The following is a 24,217-nucleotide window of genomic DNA, read 5'->3' as shown; positions in this document are numbered from 1 at the left end:
CCTTGCATTTCCTTTATTGATGATAGATTCAAACTGCAGGTGGAAACAGACCATCCTGCTTCTCACTTCCAAAATGATCTCTTCTAGGTAGGTGACTCCAACATTCTTGGTATGCTGAAGAAATCTGACAAATATATTTTCCTATAGCTAGAGGGAGACTTTCCTCTTCAGTGCTGTCAGTTCAACACATTTTATTGGATTTTGTAGAGAAAGCATAGTGTGGTATTAAAGGAGAAGTAGCACCACACTGAGCTGATATGTATGTAGCACGTACATGAAGAAAAGTATCTTAAGTATCAGGAATCCTTTTATTTAACCCATCCTTCCTGCCTCATGTTTGTGTTTCTGAAAATGCAAGCCCTCTGACTAATTCCTTGTGTCTGCAGGTGTAGACGGTCCTGTGATTCTAGATGAATTTGGAGACATTGATCACAATCTGACCGTGCTGTACACATCACAGGCTGCAAATTATGTACGTATGTCCAGGGTGCAACTGTTTGACCTTATATGTGAAAGGAGAAACAAAATGCCCTGTACTATTGCAAAAGAATGATGAAAATAACTGCAGCAGGAGTGGTGGAGTGCCAAGGCACTGTGTGTGCTAGAAGGGGGTTATGTGAGGTGTGCTGGAGACTGACAGGATTGATGTAATCTGGTGATTCAGTAAGTGAAGTGCAGCTGATATTTTGTGGGATTTGTAAATGTATTTTCAGAGAGAGGGGAGGAATGAGGAAGAATATGGCAGCCAAACATACGGCTACACTGAGAAATACACCACTGTAGCAGGAAAATTGAGTTTGGGCAATACATTTATTAAGGGTAGTCTGAAGCAAGGGACAAAAGAGGGAGAACACAGCTGCTGACTGTATTTCTTTCCTCCTCCCATCCATAGTTCAAACCTCTTCTGTATTTCAACACTCAAAGCAATGAGACATACGAAGCGACTAGGAGTCCAGATTTCATTTGGAAGAACCACAAGTTGCCCAGTGATTCTCCAAGCACTGGTGAGACACCCATTAAACCTACTACCCACCTCTTTGAAGACAAGTCACACAGTCCTGAGATCCACCTGCTGTGTGATCCAGCATGCCACCTTCACACTGCCCCCAGCCAGTGATGCCAGGAGCCGGGTGCAGAACAGCATCTTTCCTTTTCCTGCCTCATCCCCCCATGTTCTCTGCCTGCAGTCCAGTTCGAAGCCTTTAGTTCTGTTTAAGTGCTGATACTAAGTCTCTCGAAAACTCGATACTGTACCAGTGATTATGAGGAATACCATGTGGTATATCAGAAGAAGTCACCCCTGAACAAATAATCTTCACTAGAAGATGGCAGTGGTGTGAACTGTTTGAAAGACTGTTCAGGAAAAGCAGCAGAATTAAGATTATGTTGAGTTACCTGACTCTGCATTTCTGTATCTGATGGAGCATAGTGACTTCTGCTTCACCTTTTATCCTTGTTGTAGGGAGCTGGGGAGAGGACACAGTACTGTGCAGATTCAGGGTGCTTCTCTGGAGGAGTCTCTGAGAAGAGATGACTCTGAAGAAATATCATGGAAAACTAGGTTACATCTCTATTTGCACCCGAACTAACAAATCTAAAGTCTCAGAAATCACCATTCCTTTTCTTTTGAGTTTTTGGTGACTCCTGGATAGAATGAATGAACCCCTTGTTATTCAGCATAGCAGAGTACAGCCTTGTCAGTCTGATCATACTGAGATTATTTCCCCCTTTAAGACTGCTGCCAGACGGTGATTGGCAATGGAAGGGCATATGCTTCAGGGTATGATATGCAGAATAAAAATTATGGCAGTAATTGCAAGGGTTAGTGCACAGAGGGTTAGTATTCACCTGAGTCATTTCATCAGTGAGAATCCAGAGAAGCTGCTGTTAAAAGTCTCTGCTAAAAGCTTCCCATTAATTTGCTGTACTGCTTCCCTCCATTAGGGAATACGCAAAGCATAACTGGAGAGATAAACACCTTGTGCTAAATAAGAGTCCATTCACAGTAAGGTGGTCAAATGGATTTAAACGTTTTTATATCTCAGTAAAGTAAATCAGATGCCCTCAAATTAGGCTTTATCCCTCATAAGAGAGGCAGGAGTAGTGGTTTATTGCCAGGGACCCACGGGAGTTACCAGGAGGAGGGAGACAGCAGCTTTGATAAGACTCGAGTTAGTTCTGGGAGCAGCAGAGGGATTTCAGTGGCGCTTTCATTTTTCATCTCTGGTCAAATCTCTGGTCTCCCTTGGTATGACCATGAGAGCTGTCTGTGCAGAGACAGCAACACTGCACACATCAGCCACAGGGTCTCCCTGCACCAACTCCATGAGCTCTGTGCTTTCTGGCTCCTGTCTTCTTGATGTTGCTCCAGTCTCATTCTCATCCATCGCTTGGGCCCCATAACATGCTTGTTGTTAGTGGATCTGAAGTATCTTTCAAATATTCCCTTCAGTATGTCCTTGTTTGAAGCTGCTGCACAAGGTAGAAAAAAAATGCAGAAAGCCAATGTCTACAAATGTCAGTAGCTCAACATCTAGTGCTTAAATTGAAGCCTGACACCATGGCCAAGCCATACTAAATTAAAGTAAAACTGTCTCACAAAGGCATTTATTTTGTTTTCACATTTAAAAAAAATAAGCCTTCCTTCAATGTGATTCTAAATAAATATATCCCCCCCATAAAGGGGAATGGTCAAAGTTTAAGTAATCACTGTGCCTTGCTAAAGCCAGTCAAAACTTTCCAACTTGGAATATCTTTTTTCCTCCATGTAGGTGAACAGTGCAGACAACCAGAGGTCCTGCTCCTTCCTAAGCTGTAACTGAGAACAGCTGACCCAGTTCTGTTGACTACCTTCCTCCTCCTATTTCGTGAAAAAAACGAGGGTTCATCCATATTTTCCCCTTATTCAGAAAATTTTAACCCTCTTTCTAAACACGGATAAGAGTATTCTTCAATATGCAAACATTTCTGATTCCAGAGGACCGGTTAATATGTGATGTGCTGTCCCTCTGCTTGTTGTTAAACTAAGAGCCAGAAGGTGGTAGCAGAACCTCAGGAAAGGCAAATTACGGTCCTACAGCACTTCCACGGGAAACTATTACCTGTTAATTTAAGCTGCATGACACAATTCACAAACCTGAAGTTTTGGACAATTTTCATGCAAAATGTCATTGCCTATTCTCATTTATCTCTTATTTTATAGTTGTGACTTAACTTGTGGAGTAAAATGATAGAACTAATGGTGTTCATCAGAGAGCATCAGACTAATACTAAATTACCTTGAGGCCCTTAGACTGATGAACATACTGAAAGAAGGTAGGGAGATGTGATATCCAGAATAAGAAAAATCAAAGTAGAAATCTGGGTCCAAAATCCATAAGCTGAATCCTATGTCAGATATAGGCACAAAAATTGATATGTTGAAAATCCCTCCTCAATTGCTGCTTGATCCTGAAGGCAGCTAGTGTGTGCAAATTTGGTTTTTATTTACTTACTAATTTTTACACTTGATCATTTTTTCTGTGTGCCTTCATTTCTGTTTCTGGGCACAGACAGAAGTATGTTAACCTCAGTAAGGCTGAATAATTCAACTCTTCTATTGTTATTAATAACAGGGCAATCTGAAAAACTGGATTCTCCTCTGCCTTTTTGCCTGAGACACTTGCTCAGTAAAGTAGGTACACTCTAGACACGTGACCACCAGCTGAAGCCCTGTGATAATGGCCTGTTATTCTTCAAAGGAAGTTGGTGATTGTCAACTTTCCTTCCCAGTACCCCCAAGCTCCAAGAACATACACGAGAGAGGTTTCAATTTGCTTTTTCACAGTAAGACAATCAACATTAAAACCCTAGTTAGTTCCCAGCCTTGTTCATCCTGTCTGCCTGCTCAGGATTAGAACCCTTGTGTGCTCTGTGGTTTTTGGGTCTAAGTCCTCAGATGCCTGAACAACATGATTTTCAAACTGTTTGGCTCCTGGCAGCTTCCCAGGACAGGACATTTTACTGGCTTCGTGCTGCCACCAGATTAATTTCCCTCTATAGCATATTAATTTCCTACTGAAGAGTACAGTCCATGCAGTAGCACCATTGCCTGGGTGTCCCTACAGACTGGGGATGTGAGACTGCACTGCTCTGGGTCATGCTTCATCTGATATTGAAAGAGGCAAGTGTCATTCCCAGGCAGTGCTGGACTTTATCAAGGCCTCTCAATTTGGATGTGACCAAAATGTATCCTCGGTCAGTTACTGTGATTTGCACATGGGTGTGAGGTTAATTTCTTAAATACAATATTGTTTTTCAACATCCTCCATGAAGTTGTTTATCTTTAATTTTTTCTTTTCTGTAGGCCCACACATCTTGACTATTGCTGTCTTTACACTCACGGGAATTGTGATTCTGGTTCTGATCATCTCTTTGCTGATTCTAAGGTACCAACCCCTTTGGCTTCCTGTTTGTTTGTCCTTGAACAGTTTTTCCACTAGGACAACGCCTTTGATCTCTTCTTGAAGAGCCATTCATTAACTTACTTTACATACCTGTGTGGTTGTCCCTAGTGTGAACTCTGGTATATGCCAAGTAGTGCTTGCATACATGGTGTTGTTATGACAGGTTAATAATCCAGGGAGAAGATGCAGCAAGGCTCAGTGCTCTTGCATCTGCTCTGATTCCTATACATACACAAAAATACAAGTCACAGACCAATCTTCAGAATTTTTCCACTTTACTACCCATCTTTGGCTTTCTTGGGATTCATTTTTATTTCTTTAATGTATTGGTGACATAAAAGTTTAATCTAGAAGGTGTATTTCTCTTGAGACATTGTAGGAGTCAAAATACCATGAGGTTTTGGTGTTTTCATTGCATGGATCCATTCCTTCAACTCAGTCTAACACCCTGCATAAAAATTTTTCTAACAGCTTGCAATTTATTGCAGCATTTCAACTCCAGCTTTATCATTATGGAAAAAGCAGAAATAGAAATCATTGATACCTCCTTTTGATGGAAGAAATCCCACCACAGTTCCAAAGTACAGGATTTTCTTTAATCTTTAAAAAAATGTATTACCTTAGCATTTGTTTTCAGTCTATATCTTTGTTATATATAAGAGAACTTCAGAAAAAGCAAAAAAGGCAGATCTTAAGTTTGTTAGAAACAGATGCTACTCAGGCTCTCTTATTTTGAGTAGACCAATCTGCCTTGCTAACTAAAACAAGGGAAAAATGAAAGATACACAACTGTTACATATCCAATTGTACTCAAGATACGTAGGAGCTAATCATTGTCACATCTAAGCGCTAACATATAAACAGACTGTGAAGTTTGCAATGCCAATCAAAATTCATAAACAAAAGTAGGGACTTGTAAAAGATTCTATACTTTCTCATATTTGCAGATGCATAAAATATAAAGATTCTGTTTAGTTGATTAGATTGTATATATCATTGTGATATTCCCAAGCATCAAATATAGAAGAGATTTTTGAGAATTTTTTAGAATAGAACTTGCACTTTTAGTGTCAAAATAACAGCAAACTTGTCAAATATAATTGCTACCAAAGGTTGTCCCCTAACAAGCAAAGAGGAAGAGAAAATCTACGAAAATTCACAAAATGCCTCGTTATTCATTCTTTATCTCCTAAGTTTCTAGGACACTTGAACTATTCCACAGCTACCTGTGAAGTTCTGACTGCAAAGTAAGAAGTCAAAGTCCTGAAAAACATATAACAAAAGATTAGACCTAGTAGATTTTAATTCAGTTTGATGTGTTTTTAATCACCAGCCAATACCAGTTTGAACTGCAGTGCATCCTAATGACTCGCAGATACATCTTACAAAGTAGAACAGAGAAAAACAGTTCTTACTGCAGTTTTGGTCTTCCTTTTCTTATGCAAATATATGCTAAAAATGTAGTGAACAAGGGAATATTTGTGTTATTAGTCAGTAGTATGGGTTCTGCCATTTGGAGCATTTGCCAGCAGGCATCAGTGTGTCAGGATTCTCCTGCAAACTCTCCAGTCAGTCCTGTGGGGTTTTTTAAGTCGAGGAAGGACTTGCACAAGTAAGGAGATAATTTGATGAGCACTAGCTCATCTTGTAGCTTTTCTCTAAGACAGTGCTTGCTCTGAATTTTTTCAGGGGACACAGCAGTTTCTTTCTCCCATTTCCAAGGACTCTTCCCTCATTTTTACAAAATGTGCAGAATACAAGGGTCACCCACAAAAAGGCACCTCATCTCTCAACACCTCATCTCCTGGCATTGTATTCACAGCAGTTCTTACCATCTACTGTTGATGGCAGGACTTCTTTGGTTTGCATTTGTTTGTGGGACCTCTCTTCCAACTACATTTAATAACATGGAGGAGAAAACGATATAAAATCCAGATGGCCCTTTATACTTTAAATTCTTCTGACCACCCCTGAGACTCTGGCAATTGCCTAGCAGTTGTTCTGCTAAATCTGTTCTGTTCTGCTACAGAATGAACAAGCATTTAGGCTTTCCCAAAGCTGGGAGAGTTAGAATATCCTCAAATTGAAAAACTGGAGGAGAGCCACAGGGCTTGTGCTCAAGTCTCATCAACCTGTCACACCATCCTTGTGTCATCCTGACACTAGATGCTTCCCTGTCCTAATCTCCTGTTGTGGGTTTCGGTTCACTGGGAGGATATTCCGAAAGACTTCTCTTGTTCTTCAGGAAGTACAGGAGAGATAATGCACGCCGGTGGAAGAAATGGTCCCATATACCACCTGAGGAAATCTTGCCTCTGGAGACCAGTGAGACAAGTCATGTTAGTTTGAAGGTAAGAGAAACACAGTGCCCAAAACTGGGTCTTGGATTCTGTCTCCTAAAGACAATGCTGGGATTTTGACATGTTCTGCCTACAGCACCCTATGGCTTTGGTAGGACTAAGTTACAGCACCCTATGGTTCTGGTAGGAATTGTTAACTTTTTTATTTATTTATTTTTTCTTTTAAAATATTTTTTTAATCCACCCTTGCTGTATTGAAGAAATAGAGATTATTCCCAATCTACTGCTCCCTAATAGAATATACCTGTTCCCATCAGTAAGGCTCATTTTGTGATGGGGGAATGGGCTGGGTATTGACTTATAGTCTTTGTTACAAATGATTTTCCAGTGCTTTATTATGCTTCGGTAATGCCCAAGAGAATGAAAACAGAAGGTGGAGGACCTGGGAGTGGCATGGATGTCCCACACTTGTGTAGTGACCCTCCCTAGAGACAAAGGCTTATGCTGCTCTGTGTGGCACACACAGACATTACTAATCTCTCTGGACCTGTCAAGTGAGGAGTAAGTGATAATTGCAAGTTAATTATTCTTCTTTGTTCTCAGATTGATGAAGATAAGAGACGTGACACCACCCCGAGACTGCGCCAGGGCAAGTATGACAAGAAGGTAACCTGACTGCAGTGTCCGTGCTCCCTTCCTCACCTTTAGGAGGGCACGTTTTGGAAGGAGGTCATTCCACCTCCCCTGACTTTGCAAAATGGTCTGTTCTTATGGAAGGAGTAAGCCATTTGTTGCCTATCAGCTGCTTTGCATTCTGTTTACTGACAGAAAGCTGAGTATTAGACTCCATGAACCCCTAGCCCAGGAGCACAGAAGCATAAACACAGGGACCAGAAATCTGATACATTTTGGTACTGAAGAGGTGAATAGGTTAGTGGAGGACAGGCCATTTACATGGCAATTCTTGTGCATTCAGTAGAGCTGTCTGCCTGATTGAGGTATATTCTGGTTGAGCTAAAATCTGCACAACTGATAGATCTAAATCCTTTGAAGAAAATTTAGCTCCAGTACTTATTAGCTGATTAACTGAAACTCCAACAGTGAAGCAGTAGGCAGGTTATTTCTGAAGTATTTCTTTTTATGGACATTTCTTGGAAAAGAATGATGAATTGCTGTTGCACTAAACCTATGATTTTTTTTTCCTCACTGGTATTTTTCCTTCAGGTGGTGATCCTAAAGGATCTCAAAAACAGTGATGGTAATTTCTCAGAGAAGCAAAAAATAGAACTAAACAAGGTAACTGTTGCACATAGGAACTGGACACAGCAGGGTGGGATGGAGTCTGTGAGTGAAGTAATTGCTTTCCACTGTCGACTCGAACAGCCATTTGCTTGTGCATGTGTGTGAGGTGGACAGGTAATGAGTTCCTCAAAGGATACTGCTTGATGAACTTTGTTATATGATCTCATCACCATTTCAGAGTCATAATTGTGTGCCAGTCAAGCTGAGGATGAATGAAGTAATTCATGCACTGTCATATGGCCTTACTAAATCAATTTTTATAGCTGATGCTAAAAGGCACTGCACTCTTTTGGCTCGTATCATACTAATTCATCAGTAGCGGAATGCTGTAGTTAAATCTTATTATTGAATGCCAATTACAGCTCTTTAAATATAAGTTACTCCCTGCTGACTTCTGCATACAGATTCTTTCAACATGGAAGATTAATTTGGCTACAGTGCTGAATCTTTTTTTGAATGGTTTTCCTTTTCCTTTTTTGTATTGTGAATTCAATAAACTCTAAAAATACCTCAAAGTAAACTAGAGTTGTCTATTTAAATGGACAAACTTCATAATATCGTGCAGCATCATTAAATTTTTATTACTTGCTCATTTACTGACTGATTCACAACATTCTGTCACTCATAATGGCTATTCTGGTCAGCTGGGAGGTTTGATAGAGAGGCAATAATAGATAGTACAGTGGGCTCTGGAATTAACTTGCAGTATCCAACAGCAACCACTCTTATCTCCCTAATCCAGAAGGCTCTGGAATAACAAATGTGTTCAAGTATTTCACTTAGTACACCCTGGTTTAAGGGAAACTCGTACATCTTATCATGACCTGAGATAAAAAGCCATGTCATACAAATATCAGTGTCCTATGTTTCTGTACTAAAAATGATTGCTTTTAAAAACAGATTCAATGTCTCTGCTCTAGCTCCTACAGATTGATTATTACAACCTGACCAAGTTCTATGGCACTGTGAAGATAGACACCATGATCTTTGGGGTGATTGAGTACTGCGAAAGAGGTTCTCTGCGGGTAAAGAATTTTAAAGGTCTCCTTCTACCCCCAAATTATCAAATTTCAAAGTAAGAAAAGAAATCCCCATCTCTGTGTGTTTGACCCTCATGCAGCAGCCATGGACTGAGCAAGTGGTGGCAGGTTTCTGATCCTAAGTTGCCTCTCTCTTGCTTGGTTCTCTCCATCCCTCCCCAGGTGCTGCTGTCACTCTGATGGTTCTCAGCAGCAAGAGGATGAGGTGAGGTGGAGCCAAGGAAAAGTACAGACCCAGGCCACAGTAATAGCCAGTATTTGTGTTGTGTCCCCTATTGGAAGCATATAGGATATAACTTGTTTTTCATTTTCCAAGCTGTAGCTGTTGTCTCTGCTGATGTGCTTGTGTACCACAGAGTGTGCAAGGACAGAAAAAAGAATATATTCCATATTAACAAGGGAGAAAAATGGCAAGTTCTGCATTATAAGGGAAAGTAATCCTTAATTTTGTTTATAAAAAGAAATGGTAAATTGCTGTTGGCAAAAGTATGGAAAGACTTATGGTTTATTACTACTAATATTATTTCAGTGCTAATCATGAAGTGATAATCATCAGCTCTTCTGAGGGCATATATTGTCTTTGCTTCTGTGATCATACAAAGACTTTCATCAGTAGCAGTGGTCTCTGGAACAAACTCACAGCAAGGCAGCAAAATAATTGTTCTCTCTCTAAGTTATTTTCTGGTAAACTGGCATACTCATGGAAGTTTACTTTTGTCAATGGATGTCATTGTGGCTGGAAGAACTGTAAATGACTGGCAGGCAAAGATAAAGCAACAGTTTACTTTGAGCTTGTAAGGCTAGGAGTAAATTGGTAGGAAATGGACTGTGAGCACAAAACATGGAAAATCCTCTCCCTCCCTCTTGCACAACTTGACCATTTGTTTCTCAGCGATTTTGTGTTAATAAAGACTTGTTTTGAAGACCAAATTCACAACCTGTTTTTAATTGCAGAAATCCCTTTTCTGTAGTCCCCACTATTTTAGCTCTATGTAAACTTATTTTATATTTATTATTCCCTATTTTTTGAGTCAACTTCTCTTCTAGTGCATGTGCTCTCTATAAAAAACGAAGTTGCTGGTTGAAAAGTGTGTAATTTATATATCCATATGTCGGCTTTTGCTTTTTCCCTGAAAAACTTTTCTCCTCTTGACAGGATGTTTTAAATGATAAAATATCCTATCCCGATGGCACATTCATGGACTGGGAATTTAAAATCTCTGTCATGTATGATATTGCCAAGGTAAGTGGACTGCTGACAGTGCAATGTAAATCAACCTGTCCTGTCTTGCAGAACTCATCCTCTGAGGAGTGTAGGTCTCAAGGTCTTCTTTCCTAGAGCTGTATGCCCTTCCAATCTTTTCTCCTCTCGAGACAGGTATCCGAGGCAGGAGAAGCCAGTGGCTTTCAGACTGAAGGAGGAAATAGGGGCCAGAACTGGCTTTGGGCTATTTATAAATAAACAAATGAAGTATACCCCAAAGAAATGTGGCCCAAAGATCAGAAGGTTACAATCCACTGAGCAGTAGCTCCGATAAGTAGGGCTTATGCAGTCACAAGCTCTGCAAAATACACTGCTTTGCATTTTGCTTTGTGGCCTCAGGTAAAGCATACAGAGCAAAACTGTATTTTTTCAAATCATAGAATTATTCTAATATATATCCAGAGATGGGATCAACTTTTTCTAAACAAACTGTTTATGTACCATCCTGATTTTCTCACTAGAGTGAGAAACTCTAATTTCTCACTACAGCTATCCATTTCAAGCAGTTTGAGATTAATCTTGTACAGAAATCAAGGCTGGTTTTCAGTAGCTTTCAACAGGTCTTTTTAGGTCCTTGTGGTAGGAAATATCAATATGCACAGTAAAGGAAATTCTGTTCTACATTAGAGACTTGTAACTATTTAGCTAGTAGGTAAGGACCTTTTGAAATTCACTGATGTAATAATTCATTTACCTCTACGGATAACATAGACAATCCCCTCTGTCTTTTTGTTAGTACTCAGCTGCTCTCCTCTTCCTCTTGCTGGTTTGCAGTTGGATGATCCTCCCGTTTCCCTACATGCACCTGTCCAGAGTTGGTCTCCACGATGAATGACTCCACTGTGTCTGTTCTAAAGAGATATTGAAAATCTCGTGGTTTATTAAAGCCCCCTTAATCCAAATTGTCACAGTTTGTTGGCCTTGTTAATGACTTTCAAGTTCAGCTAACATTCAGTTAAAGTTTAATTTTAAATAGCAGCAGAGGAGTTTCCCTTCTTCCTTAAAGCATATCAAAACCCAGGGTATTTTTTAACCCTTTGCAGTTCACCTTCAGATGTTTCCATAGAAAAAAAGGATTAGTACTGTCTCTGTTTATGAGGAAAGAGAAATCCCAGTCCCTCTGAAGGGAGTGACCAAATGCCCAATGACTGCATTTGTACTGAGACTTCACAGTCAGTCATTTGCTGCACCATTGTAAAGGGGACATAGCATCTGAGGATGGATTAGTACACATCTGTTATGTGCAATGGCTCCTGAGCATTATTAGCTGTGTTAGTAGAGATGGTTCACAAACTCTTCATGAAAGCTTGTATGTATCTAGGAATATCAAGAAAATACCAGGAAAATTACTGTTATTTGGGTGATCTGCTAATCTCTCCTTAGCTTGATGCTTGATACTGTGGTGAAGCTTTTGAGACCTACACATTTCCATGAAATTCTAGTATTGCTTTTTCCAAACCATATCTTCTAAACCTCCAAGCACCTTGTCTATATTTACTTGAATGGCTTCTCTTTTTAAAGGAGTCATTTCATGGCCTCTTAACTCCAGTTCGTCTCATCTCAATATCTATCCTTTTCAAGTTCAGCTGCACCTCTCCAGGCTGCTAAAATGACCAAGTGCAGCAGTTCTTTTGTCTTCCTTTTGAGATGCTTCTCCCTCTCCACACCACCACTTTCATACACTCTGCTTTTACCATGGCCCAAACAGTCCTCATACTATGATTGCACAAGAAGCTGCCACATCTGTTTCTGAACACAGGTTGGTTCACTTGTATTCCCTAATGCAAACAGCCACATGATGACTATTCTTGGAGCAGCCTCCAGTTCAATAGAGATGGTGGAGTGGCCAAAGAGAAAGCCCTAAATCTACTCAATTTACTTCCCCCCCACCCCCCTGCCTTTTCTTTATTTTTTGCTACCATAGCTGCCTCTAGGATTGATGGGACACCGTATAGCTACATGGATTTGGCCATGTTACCAAAGAGCTCTGATAAAAGGTCTGCTGAGAGGGAATTGCAGTAATCAAGCCGTGTAGTTATTAGTGCATATGCTGTCGTTGCAATACTATTTATTAAATAAGTGGCTGCTGCAGGATATTGTGCAAGAGATTGTAATATTCTTGCATTGTGACAGGAAAAGGTTTGTCAGTCAGAACTAAAGCTTCAGAGCTCCAGAGCAAAGGTTACAAGAATGCTCAAATATTTGGAACTATTGTACTGAAAGTCATTATAAATTTTGAAAATCACATTGTGGGTTTTAATAGGTTCTGTGTTTTCAGGTAGGTGCATAGGATAGTGGGGAGGAAAGAGGAAAATTTTATCAGGTACATCTGTAAGACCTTTGCCTCTAGAAATTGTTAACAAGAAAGCCTTGGGGTAAGGAATTCTAAATCACCTTTGCCTTTCATTTGATGCTGATACTAATTGGGAATTCTGCTGCAGTAATGGGAAATATTTTGTGGCTAATGAACGCAGGAGCTGGAAGAAGGCACTGCTGGAGGAAATAGGGCCTAAAGCAGGCAAATCATCCTGGGTAGTGTCATCAGGGCTGCATGCTAAAAGCTGCTTAATCAAGAAATGTGTTCCTTTGGTATAGTGTGCACACAATCTCTGTAAATTTGGCATGGTCTAGATAGGTCCAGGATAACCAGTCCAACAGCATTCTCCAGAGATTGCATCTTTTGCAGGCTGCTTGTGTCTCAGACATACATCTGCTCTGCCCAAAACTCAGCTCATGTCTCAGTGATCTCTTGCAGCATTTTCTGATCCATTCCCAATTATGGGTGACCCAGCATTTGAAAAGAAAACCCGGCATATCATACAGTGTATTTATGACCACATGAGCCTTTAACCTTGATGAAATTCTATTTACCAGTTATACAAAAGGATGAGCTATACATGTAGGAGCCTAAGTAGAAGATCATTCAGAGAAGAAACTAAACAGATATGACATACCTGTTCTAGCTTTCACAGGATATAGACTGCACTTCACATACTGAGCATGAAGGCAAGAGGACTATAGGAAGAAAAACAACCAGTGGTAGGTTATAAGAAGGTGTGAGTTTAAGCAGTTCAGAAGAGTGAGATGAAACAGAATAAATAATAGCAAGAGGGTACAAATTAGCATACTTACTCCCTTCCTCAGTTGATACCCACTTAATAATGTTCTTTTCCTGCTGTGCTTTAGTGCTACTCCCTTCTCCTTCACCGTATTTGAGTATCTTAGACTAAATCAGATAATTTTAGAGGTGATGAGTAAAAAGGGGCAAGCTACACACCTCTGTATGCCTGTGTGTGTTGTGACTCAGGAGTCTGAATCTCAGAAAATAAAGATGAAACTGCATTGGCCAGGGCTCATGCTCGCTTCAAGTTTAGCTCTTGGATAGCTGGTATGTATTGACTTGTACAGAGAAAACCATAAACAGTTAGGTCAGCAGAGACCTCTATGACTTTCTAGTCTGATCCTCTGTCTGATCTAAGGCCTGGTGCATCATCTGACACTCTCTGCATTGACTGTTCTGGAGCCCTCTGCTTTGCAGCTAGAGGATCTGCTTCAGTGTTTCAAATAACATCTCTGGTGTGTGGTGATCTTCAAAGACGGTACAGACATAAGGAGCGATTCCTCTCACACGTCTTGTGTCTGTTGGATGAATGTGTAATTGGAAGCACTTCTTTGTATGACATTCCAAGAAATCTATATTAAATTTACCAAAAAACATTTATTGCAAGTGAAATTAAAACTTTCACGGGAGGAAATACATCTCCTTAATTACTTATGTTCTAATATTGACAAAACCAAGATGCTATGTCAGATTGTTGTTAAGTAAGAGGAAGGATGACCTCTCATGACATGACCCACTTTCTCATTTCTTAATATTGACTGTTCCTAAGACTTTGGAAAGTCTTTGTAAAATAGTAATATGAAAGGGAATTATGATTTCTGCATATCCATTGCAGATGAAGTCCATCTAATTACTTGCACAGATATTATGCTAATATTCACATTCTTGAAATATTGTTGAGTCTGGTAACGTCTGAATGTCTCACATGTAGTTGTGCTTTCTTTCTCTTTTGTTCTCAACCCCAGGGGATGTCTTACCTGCACTCAAGCAAAACTGAAGTCCACGGTCGACTCAAATCCACAAACTGTGTAGTAGACAATCGCATGGTAGTGAAGATCACTGATTTTGGCTGTAATTCAATTCTGCCTCCAAGGAAAGGTACAAAAGTGCCCAACTGGACTCTCCTTCATGGTTTCCAATCTAGTGGAATTTTCTTATCTTCATAGACCAGTAGGGTCTAATTATGTCTTGTACGCAGTACAAAATAATGCAACTTTGATTCATAGTATAGCAGCCATTATAAGATTTTAACTTAAATAACACAATTATTTAGATAATTACTAGCAGGTAGCAAAAGAAATTAGGAAGTGTGAGAAGGAAGGAAAGATGAATATTCAACTTCTGGTGTAGAAAACAGAGATTTCACCTGTGATTGAGATGTAAGAAACATTTTCAGTATCCAAGTCCTTCATGCAAACAGTTCTGTTCCACAGTAGTACTGAAACTGTGTGAAGAAAAAAAGGAGTTAATTTACCATAAATCTTGTAATTGATTACCATTTACATTATACATGTATACATTACACGTATTACCATAGTGCTCTGTGATATCATTTAAGCATTAACAGGCATGACTGATAATCCTTGAAGAAATCTGTATTGATCTGCAATGATAACTGTGTTTCTTATTCCTTAGTTAGGAGTCTAGTAATATATGCTCAACCAGATTGGAATAATATTAACAGCTTTTCTTGAAATTTTCTATTCACCTCACATTCATTGAATATTTCTGTCAAATAGAACAGTCCTTTCTATTCATCTTTTCGTTCTTACTTGATCTGGAGTGAGAAGATGAGCCCATCTGAAATTATGTCGTATGAATCTGTAGAGTAGAGCTTGGGGTATAATAAGCACAACACTGTGCTGTAACTGCAGCACATGACCTGAAAAGGAACTAGTTGCAACTGGTTTGGAGAAAATTTTTATATTCTGATGCAAACATACTCAAGAGTAGCAATAAGAACATAAAAAAAGGACAAAGAAAAGTGCACTGAACATAAATGTTCTAGTCATTCTTCATTTTACAAATTATTTATTTAATTTTATATTATTATTCCATTGTAATGTATTTATCTTCTTTTATTGCTTGTAAGCAGCCTCAAAATTTCAGGCTACTCAGTCTATGTCTTTGAAGAAAACTCACTGTTTCACAAGAGTTCCACAGGTTCATTGTGGCTGGATGTTACAGCCTAATATCATAACACTGTCTTCAGGGTCACTGTGTTCAGTCACTGTTATGATATGTCACCAGCATGTCACAGCTGTTGCACCATGGCAGCATTCTGGCTTTGAGGTACAATGGTGCTCATTGCACTAGAAATACAGGTTAATAATTTCTGTAGAAAGCAAATAGTTATGAGCAGATAATACTATGTCAGGCTCAAAAGCACTTGAGAATTATTTCAATAGCTTCATGATATCAAGGCCATTGGGAAATATTGCAGTCTTCTCATCAGACACTGTGTATAAAAAACTCCTTGCATCTCCTAGCTCAATAATTTATGGCTCAGGGGTTTTTTTTTATAGCACCGGCCTTCCTTGGTGTTATTCAGATACATAGGCTGTTTCTAAGAAGCCCATGGAACGTAGCTAAGAAAAGCAAGTTCATTGCCAATAAACATAACTTTTCTGAAGGTGTAAGAGTCTGCACCTACAGTGGAAAGTAGTAGGGTCAGCAAATCCCAGAAAATTGAAAACTACATCAGAGGTTTATCTAACCTGTATTGATGTCAGCGTGTCAAGAAAAACACTAAAGTAGGAACTACACAATACCAGTGGGCTCTGGATTGGATATGAAAAGAGTAAAAGGAAATATCATTACAGCTAGTGGATGGTCTGAGAAAGGATCACCCTTTTTACAATTACTTCTCTCCTTTCTCCTTTAAATCATCCCCCATTGCCATCTGGATCTTCAGACCTGTGGACAGCTCCTGAGCACCTCCGGCATGCTGATGTATCTCAGAAGGGTGATGTATACAGCTATGGGATCATTGCCCAAGAAATCATCCTACGCAGAGAGACGTTCTACACTGGACACTGCCGGGACAACAGAGGTAATTCCACAGATTCCTCCTCTATTGCAGCCTTCTGGGATGGTTGTAGCTGTTACTGGCCTATTCTCCATGTTTTGTGAAAGGCACTGTCTCTGATAACTGCTTGAACAGCTGCTCCTTTATCTGTGTGGTGAATGAAGAGCCTGTTTGAAGGATCTCACTGTGGGGGCAAGTGTCCCTACTTCTTTTGTAAATAAAGTTTGCATTGAGTTTTCTTGCCCTTTCTCTTCCTTTTTCACCTGGAGCACTGCATTACAAAAGTTAACATTATACAATGCTGTCCAGACAAACTGCAACATTTAAAGGCCTCAAAGGTTTTTCTATTTTGACTTGTAAACAACATGTAATATGCCATTTATTTTAGGAAGCATAAATCAACATTGTCGGCACAGAACAACAAAAACTCAGCTGCATGACACAAGAACAGCTGGCATTTAAAAACTGGCAATTCAGACTTCATTCAAGCTTGTTATAATTAACTTTAGCAATTTAACTTCTGTCAGAAAAATCATCTCCTCCTGTAGTGCATCTATTAAACCCTGTATTGTGCATTTTGTGACATTGTTTTTGAGTGGCTGTTGTGGTTTTTAGCCCAACTGGGAATTTAGCACCATGCAGCCACTTGTCTTTCCCCCTGTTAGAATGAGGAGAATCAAACTTGCAGGTTGACATAAGCACAGTTAAATGATTGGAAATAAAGTAAAATACAATATTAATGATAAATTATAGTACTAATGAAAATAAAAAGGGAAAAACAAGTGATGAAAAATGAAATTGCTCAGTACCTGCTGATCGATACCAGACTCCCCTTCCTGAACACAGATAATCATCCCTTCCAGGTAACTTCCCCCAGTTTATATGTCAGGCATGACGTTCTTTGGTGTGGAATGTCCCTTTGGTCAGTCTAGGTTACCTGTCACAGCTATGCTCTCTCCCATTTTCTTTTGTGTACCTCCTCACTGGAAGAGGACCTGAGACAAGTTTAAAAAAAATGTCCTTGATTCAGGATAAATACAACTTAGCAAAATACCAAAACATCAGTGTGTTATCAACACAATTCTTATTCCAAATTCAAAACACAATACTCTAACAGTTTCTGAGAAGAAATTAACTACCCTAGCTAAAACCGGGACAATATCCACCCCTATCCAGCCCAATCAAATCCCAATTCCCAGAATCCAGGCATTATTATATACTAGAACTGACAGAGAAACATTTGTGGGTTTGGGATTTTCCTAGTGACTAACAACAGTTACTAACAACAAATTTAGACATTGCCTTTACCTCTGAGTCATTCTGTTAGATCCGCCTCACATTTGTTAAAACATCTAGACCAACAGCTCGACAAACTAATAGCTCTTTTACTGAGTCACATTTGAGAATAATTTCTGTGACAGGTTTATCATCCTACATTATCACAAATATGCGTTCATATTTGGGGAAACACAGTTTTTGACATCACTAACTCTATACTATAAATGAAGATCTAAACGAGATTAGAAATGGCTGTTCCCCTTAAAGCAAACTCTTCAGGATTCCACGCTTAATAAAAGGTAGAGAAAATAAAGCTTTTCTATTCCTAATTCTTGGGAAGAGGCAGGCACAGTCCTTATGAATGCAAGAATTTTACAAATACTGCCAACATGCAGAAAGTGCAATGCCCTATGTTGCTCATTTTGACTTGTAAAGCAAATCCATAGCAAACTACATTCTTTTAAGTGCTTGTTGAGCGGTTGCAGTCTTTCTGTATTCTGTTAATGATTATTAAGTTAGCCTCAGACATAGTGTTTCTAGTATTTTCTGAGATGTGGTGGCATCCTCACTGCTCTGTGTTTGATCCTGGCAGTCATAGTCAGAACGTGGTTCCTTGTTTTATCTTTGACCTGTATCTTAACACTGTATTCTGTCCTTTTGGTAAGACTGTCCGTTTCAAACGGCATGAAGTTAATCCATGTAATTTAAAGAATTTGTAGCACCTAAACTAGGTAGCTAACAGCACTTAAGTGATGTTACTGGAGATGGTTACATATTAGCATGTGAGGTAAGACAACAATAAATTTACTAGGCGTGAAATCCATTTGGTAAGTCTGGGTCCACTGTAACTTAAAAAAATAATCTGTTTTGTAAATTTCAGCTGAAATTATACATTTTTCTTTCAGTGAGGAGATTGTTTTCTCCACAAAACCTTTTATCCATAAAAGCATTATTAGATGTCTAAGATATATATTGCTGCTCTAATGGCTGGCTTCTGGTATTATTCTTGACTTTTGTTTATGAAAGTTGAGTAAAATGTGTTCATCAGTTCATCAAATTTCATGTAACAGAAAGGAATTAGTTTTATTATGTATTGCTGAAGTGGCTCCTTATTTAAATGCCTGATTCATTCATTAGCCAAGATGAGCAAGACAGTGAACCATACTTATTCAAACCCTTCTGCATTTTGTTTGTGGCATTATCTAACTTTGGAAGACAGTAGCTCAAACTTAGGGTGACCATTAATTTACAAATATCCAAGATAAAAAGAGGGGGAAAAGTACCAAATTAGAGTCAGTGGTAATGGACAAGGAAATGACTCTGTTGTATGTTAGATTCATTTGGTTTTTAAGTCATGAGAGAAACTCTTTCAATGGCTAGGCTATCAGAAGTTAGTCTTTGCAAATCAGAAGGCATAATATTGATATTTCAGGACGACTGATATAACTGCTTCTCGAGGCTTAAATTATAGCAGCAAGGACTGTGTTCAGACTTTAAAAGACTTATTTAAAAGCTGCATACCTGAGCTCTATCCACCAGCGTAGAAAAATTAAACTCTACTTTCATTTACTCAGTGAACCAGTTTTCTCAACATGAGAATGTGTATCAATCAACTCAATGTACAATAATATTGCTGCTAATGAGAGAGAAGTCCCATGACAGGTATACAGAACTGGATTTCTAATGTGTAGAAGTAAGTAGGTCATAGTCCTCTTCACTGACATCTCTGCAAGAAGCTGTTCCCCATCTGGTTACTCCAGTCTTCTGCAGAAACACCTCGTTCACTGCTCAAGACTGTGAAGTCTTGCCATGTACCAACGCTCAGTTCAAGCTGCCTCCTTGTTCCACTACTTTCTGCCACTGACTAATTGCAGTATTGCTAATAGGTGCTGTTACTTCCTCTCTCAGGTGTGTGTCCAAGCATGGAAATCCAGCACATTCCTGCTGCATACATGAGCCCTATGCAGACTTTCTTGTCTCTTAGCCTATAGAAGACTTCTCAGCAGTTTCTCCACTCTATAGCACTTGGGAGACTGAAGTTTCCTGCTCCTTCTCCAGTCTGTAATTTCTGTACCAAAAAGTTGGAAGCCACCGTATTATTTTGGGGTGATCATGCACCTTGGGCATGTTTAGGCATGTGTATCTGCCCTAGACCAGTGCCATTACAAACCCTCCTCATGTCATTACATGATTTCTTCAGTAAAATTGTATCCCAAATACAATCAGACATTATTAATAAATAATCTCTTCTGATTCACAGATCTCTTTCAATTTCTCTTTACTACAGAGGTAAAAAAATACTTCTCTTTTTTAAAACACCCTCCCCCTTTCCCTGGAATTCTTGAAGTCTGTGGGAGAAAGATGAAGGAAGATGTTTTTGCTTTAGCTCTCTCTTACTATGGCTAAATTGAGTTGTGCAAATGCAGCTTGATTTTGAGGTGTTCAAAGTCCAAATAACATTCATAGAATGGGTTTAATGACTAGGAGTACAAATGAGTTAACAAATGCAATGCTTTTAACCCATTTATATTAATAGCTTAGTTTTAAGGAAGTTAAGCATCTTCAGGATGATTTGAACTGCTCTAATGAGCAGTATATATCTCCAGACTTTTGATCAAGTTGCAATGGGCTTTTCACATTTTTTTTTTATTTCATGTAATTATACTTCATGCTGAGAGGAACACTAATAATGCTCAACATTCATTTGGGAAGATCATGTCTATCATGACCAATAAATACTCATGTACATTTCTATTCATCTTGCTTTCAGGGGCCTTCAAGCCAACCTATTTTGGTCTTGTGTCATATATTTAGAAAAGTTACAAAGTTGAAATTCACGTCAAAATGAGGGAACTGTCATCAAGACTTCTCTTTGTACAGTATCTTGTACTTCATAGGCTGCTATACAGAATAAATGTCCTTCTTATGCTTTTTTGTTTAAAACTTTGATCTTTTTCATGTACTAGAGAAACTTTACAGAGTGGAGAGTGGCAAAGGAGCAAAACCTTTCCGACCAGACCTGACCTTGGAAACAGTGGGAGAAAGACAGATGGAAGTAAGCTAATAATTAACGAAGCCATTTTCTGGGTGATGGGTGGAAGTCCTAGCCAAACTAAAGGAAGCTGAAAGCTATGTATTTTATGCTAAATGCCCTAACTTGTGGGAAGAAATTACATTCTATAGTTGTTACCAACAATGTGAAATATGACTCATGGAAATTATTTCACTGGAAAGAAACAGACACTGCTATGGTGCCACTCTTCTGACCTATTTTTGATATCCTTGAGATGGGATAAATTATACCTCAAGTATACCTCTCTCCACTGATATAGCCCCTATGGCTTCTTGCTCCGGTGAAAATGTCTGTATTGTAGATATTCACATGTTCAGCAATCAGCCTCATTCTTTTTGGCTGAATCACCAGTTTCAGAAAAATCCCAGACATGGGATGTTGGAAATATAATTACCACAGCATTTACCACCATGTCAGTAACTGTGTCTGGAACCAGTCTGCAAAACTGGATCCATTTACTTGCCTTTCATTTGTGTATTGCAAATTCAAGTTAAGATGGTGTCACTAGTCATCACAGAGTTAAGATGCCTGCAGTGAGTGTTCTAACTATAGATTCAACAGTTAGTCACACAATTTAATATGTTGCTAATCAAGATTAACCAGAAATTCCCTAATGAGCTAGTGCTGTTTAGCACTACTCTCTGTCTATATCCATTACTCAGGTGGACTTTATTTTAAATTTTTGTTTGAAGGTATATACTCTAGTGAAAAGCTGCTGGGAGGAAGATCCAGAAAAAAGGCCTGACTTTAAGAAAATTGAGAGTACTCTGGCTAAAATATTCAGGTGAGCAGCAGGGGCTTTGTTTTTTAAGATGCTCCAAACTCCTCCTCTATTAGAAAGCTCATATTTTTAAGTGTGTGAATTGATGTGATTAATATTCAGTCAGTGGAAAACCCTAGTGTCTTCACTTAGATCCTCTTTTATTGTTTGACAGAAAAGTAGGTGAGCATGTGCATATGTTATGTATACATACACCTGTGTACCATGTACTAGCTGAGTGAGGGGAAGATGATCACCATACTACAAACTGGTACATTATGAAAGTAGCAAGCTGGATAATTAGGGATTTAAACCAATCAAGTAATTCCCTCCCTGTCTCTAGTCAAGAGTTGGATAGTGACTCATGTCATTTAAGTTTTGGTAAATGAATGCACATAGATGTTTGAATGATGATTTGAAAGTTTGGATGGTCCCAAATTCAGCTGACTAGAAATGCTGAGTTGTAACTCACAAGAAGGATTAATTACAGGGTTTTGGTGGTACAAAGTTGAGGGAAAATAATTAGGGTTATAGCTGGATAAACCCAGTGGAGTTACACAGGCCTTTCACCTGGACAATGCTGCATTGTTCCTGCAGAATTTGGTCTGAATTAATTATTCCAGTGACAAAACCGTGAGCTTTTAATCACTTCTCCTAGTACATTGCTCCCCAGTTTTTAAGGTTCTCCCCATCAACAAACCCCAACAGCATCATTTTACACTTTACATGGACAGGACAGCTGTACTATGCATAACTTCATGTATCAGCTGAATAACCTTTCTGCAGCTGAATACAGAGGCCTCCTTATTCAACTCCTAAGCCTCCATCCTTCAAAAGCAAAGAGGTTGCCTCATGTCACATGCAATATGGTGTTCTTCTCATGTGGGTCTAAGATGATGCATCCCTGATGCCAAATTTGTTTAAAGTAAGAGTGATTTTGAAGTCCTATTGGATACAATACTAATCTGACTCTTCCAGTGAGCCTGATCTCAATTACTTTCAGACTGCTTTGGTGAGTGCAGGCTGCCCAGACAAACAGGGGTTTGAGTGGCTCATGTTACCACACTTCTGCTTACAGGGATTAGTACACTTGAGTCTGCAGGATTTTGTGAGCAAAACTAGCCCTGGGGCTGTTCATTGTTCCACTGTATTCTTCCATCTTCTAAACAGACAGCTCCAAATTGTCTTAATTCTTCTGGCTGAAGTTCCCATCTAAACATTATGTGCATTTTTTACCTACTATTTTTAGCTTCTTCTCAGAATCTGAGCTTCTCAGTTACATTTTACAAATGAATGTTCCTGGCTTACCTAAGGTAATCTGGAATTGACAATATTAGCAGGATTAGGTGATTGAAGGGTGCTTTAAGAATTACCAGCTCCAACTGACAAGTATGGATTACAGAATTTCATCTATGTAAGGCCTACAAGCAAGCAAAAGAATGATGCACATGAGGCACTTTGCCTTCTAGCTATGGGGAAGCCAAACACTGGAGAAGTTTTTTGTTGCTGCTTTTTTGCCTCCTTTTAGCTGCTCTCAGCAATGTACATCTATCAGTCTTTCTTCTTGACTCCTGTGTAATTCTGTTATTTGCAGTAATTTCCATGGCCAGACCAATGAAAGTTATATGGATACCCTGATCCGGCGTCTGCAGCTGTACTCTCGGAACTTGGAACACCTGGTGGAGGAAAGGACAGAGCTGTACAAAGCAGAGAGAGACAGAGCAGACAGGCTTAATTTCATGTTACTTCCCAGGTAACTGGCCAGGAGGATTTTTCTGGAATTTTATTTACATACACCCAATTCTTGCAGAGTAGGGGATAGGATTAATGTTTATATTTTGTTTTCTTCCCATCTAATCTAATTGTGCGAGGAAAGAAAGAAGAAGCAGCTGTCCCTGAGCTCTCCACCCTATGGTAGAATTGCATGGCAAGATGGTCTTGGGACCCATTATCTTGCTCAACATTTATTCATGCACAGGATCCCCCTTTCCAGCACAAGCCTCTCTTTCGCTGCCTTTCAGGGAACACAGATCTACAGTGATCCCACATCACAGAGTTCTGCTCTGCTCCAGCACCTTGCTGGTTAGAAGGAGTGTCCTCAGCTGAAGAGCAGGAGTGAAGTCCAACTTCAGGCTGGGGTTTAGCAGTGCAAGAGAGGGGCAGAGGTTGGCTGGCCCATACTGGGTTAGATGGATTCTTCAGAGTATGCTACAGGATAAGTGTTATTGACATTCTAATATTGGTAATACCAGTAATTTTGGAATTGCACACATTTGGAATAGTAAAACTATCCTGGTGTGTCATTATTAGTTTCAAGGGTATTTCAGTAGTCAGGTTATTGATTTTATGACTCATCAAAAAAAAAAAAAAAAAGAAAAAAAAAGAAAAAAAAAGAAAAAGTAAAAGGTGTGTATTCAATGTTCAATCCAGTTCCAGTTTTGGGGGAAATCAGGGATGATCTGGCTGTATAGACAATGCAACAAGGAATTCATGTCTCCTTCTACTCTTTGTTGTTCCTACTACTCTGTTTCATTGTAGATGGAGCACAGCATTGTGCAAAACCTATAATTTTCTGGGTGTCTTTCAGTTCTTCTCTTCTAATATCA

General features: G+C 39.2%; 1 protein-coding gene and 1 long non-coding RNA gene across 3 annotated transcripts in view; one reads left to right on the top strand and one right to left on the bottom strand.

Moving 5' to 3' along the window:
- Positions 1 to 24,217, top strand: part of GUCY2C (guanylate cyclase 2C) — a 54,089-nt gene that overhangs the window by 23,645 nt on the left and 6,227 nt on the right. For both annotated transcript variants that reach the window (XM_088165215.1, XM_014882630.2), the window contains 13 exons: positions 387 to 472; positions 893 to 1,004; positions 4,346 to 4,427; positions 6,691 to 6,796; positions 7,349 to 7,411; positions 7,970 to 8,041; positions 8,968 to 9,072; positions 10,244 to 10,330; positions 14,438 to 14,570; positions 16,387 to 16,524; positions 20,745 to 20,833; positions 21,544 to 21,635; positions 23,206 to 23,364. In XM_088165215.1, the coding sequence (XP_088021341.1) occupies positions 387 to 472; positions 893 to 1,004; positions 4,346 to 4,427; positions 6,691 to 6,796; positions 7,349 to 7,411; positions 7,970 to 8,041; positions 8,968 to 9,072; positions 10,244 to 10,330; positions 14,438 to 14,570; positions 16,387 to 16,524; positions 20,745 to 20,833; positions 21,544 to 21,635; positions 23,206 to 23,364 (1,324 nt within the window). The remainder of the gene's footprint in view (positions 1 to 386; positions 473 to 892; positions 1,005 to 4,345; positions 4,428 to 6,690; positions 6,797 to 7,348; positions 7,412 to 7,969; positions 8,042 to 8,967; positions 9,073 to 10,243; positions 10,331 to 14,437; positions 14,571 to 16,386; positions 16,525 to 20,744; positions 20,834 to 21,543; positions 21,636 to 23,205; positions 23,365 to 24,217) is intronic.
- LOC148223630 (uncharacterized) lies at positions 798 to 15,070 on the bottom strand. The gene is made up of 6 exons (XR_015803858.1): positions 14,450 to 15,070; positions 13,306 to 13,366; positions 11,046 to 11,202; positions 4,536 to 4,667; positions 2,136 to 2,472; positions 798 to 1,536 (listed from the first exon to the last, which is right to left on the bottom strand). It is a non-coding gene; the product is annotated as an uncharacterized LOC148223630 (long non-coding RNA).

The sequence above is a fragment of the Sturnus vulgaris genome, chromosome 5 (genome assembly GCF_052056855.1).
Source record: "Sturnus vulgaris isolate bStuVul1 chromosome 5, bStuVul1.hap1, whole genome shotgun sequence".
Taxonomy (NCBI): Eukaryota; Metazoa; Chordata; class Aves; order Passeriformes; family Sturnidae; genus Sturnus; species Sturnus vulgaris.
This window is presented reverse-complemented; position numbering and strand designations above follow the sequence as displayed.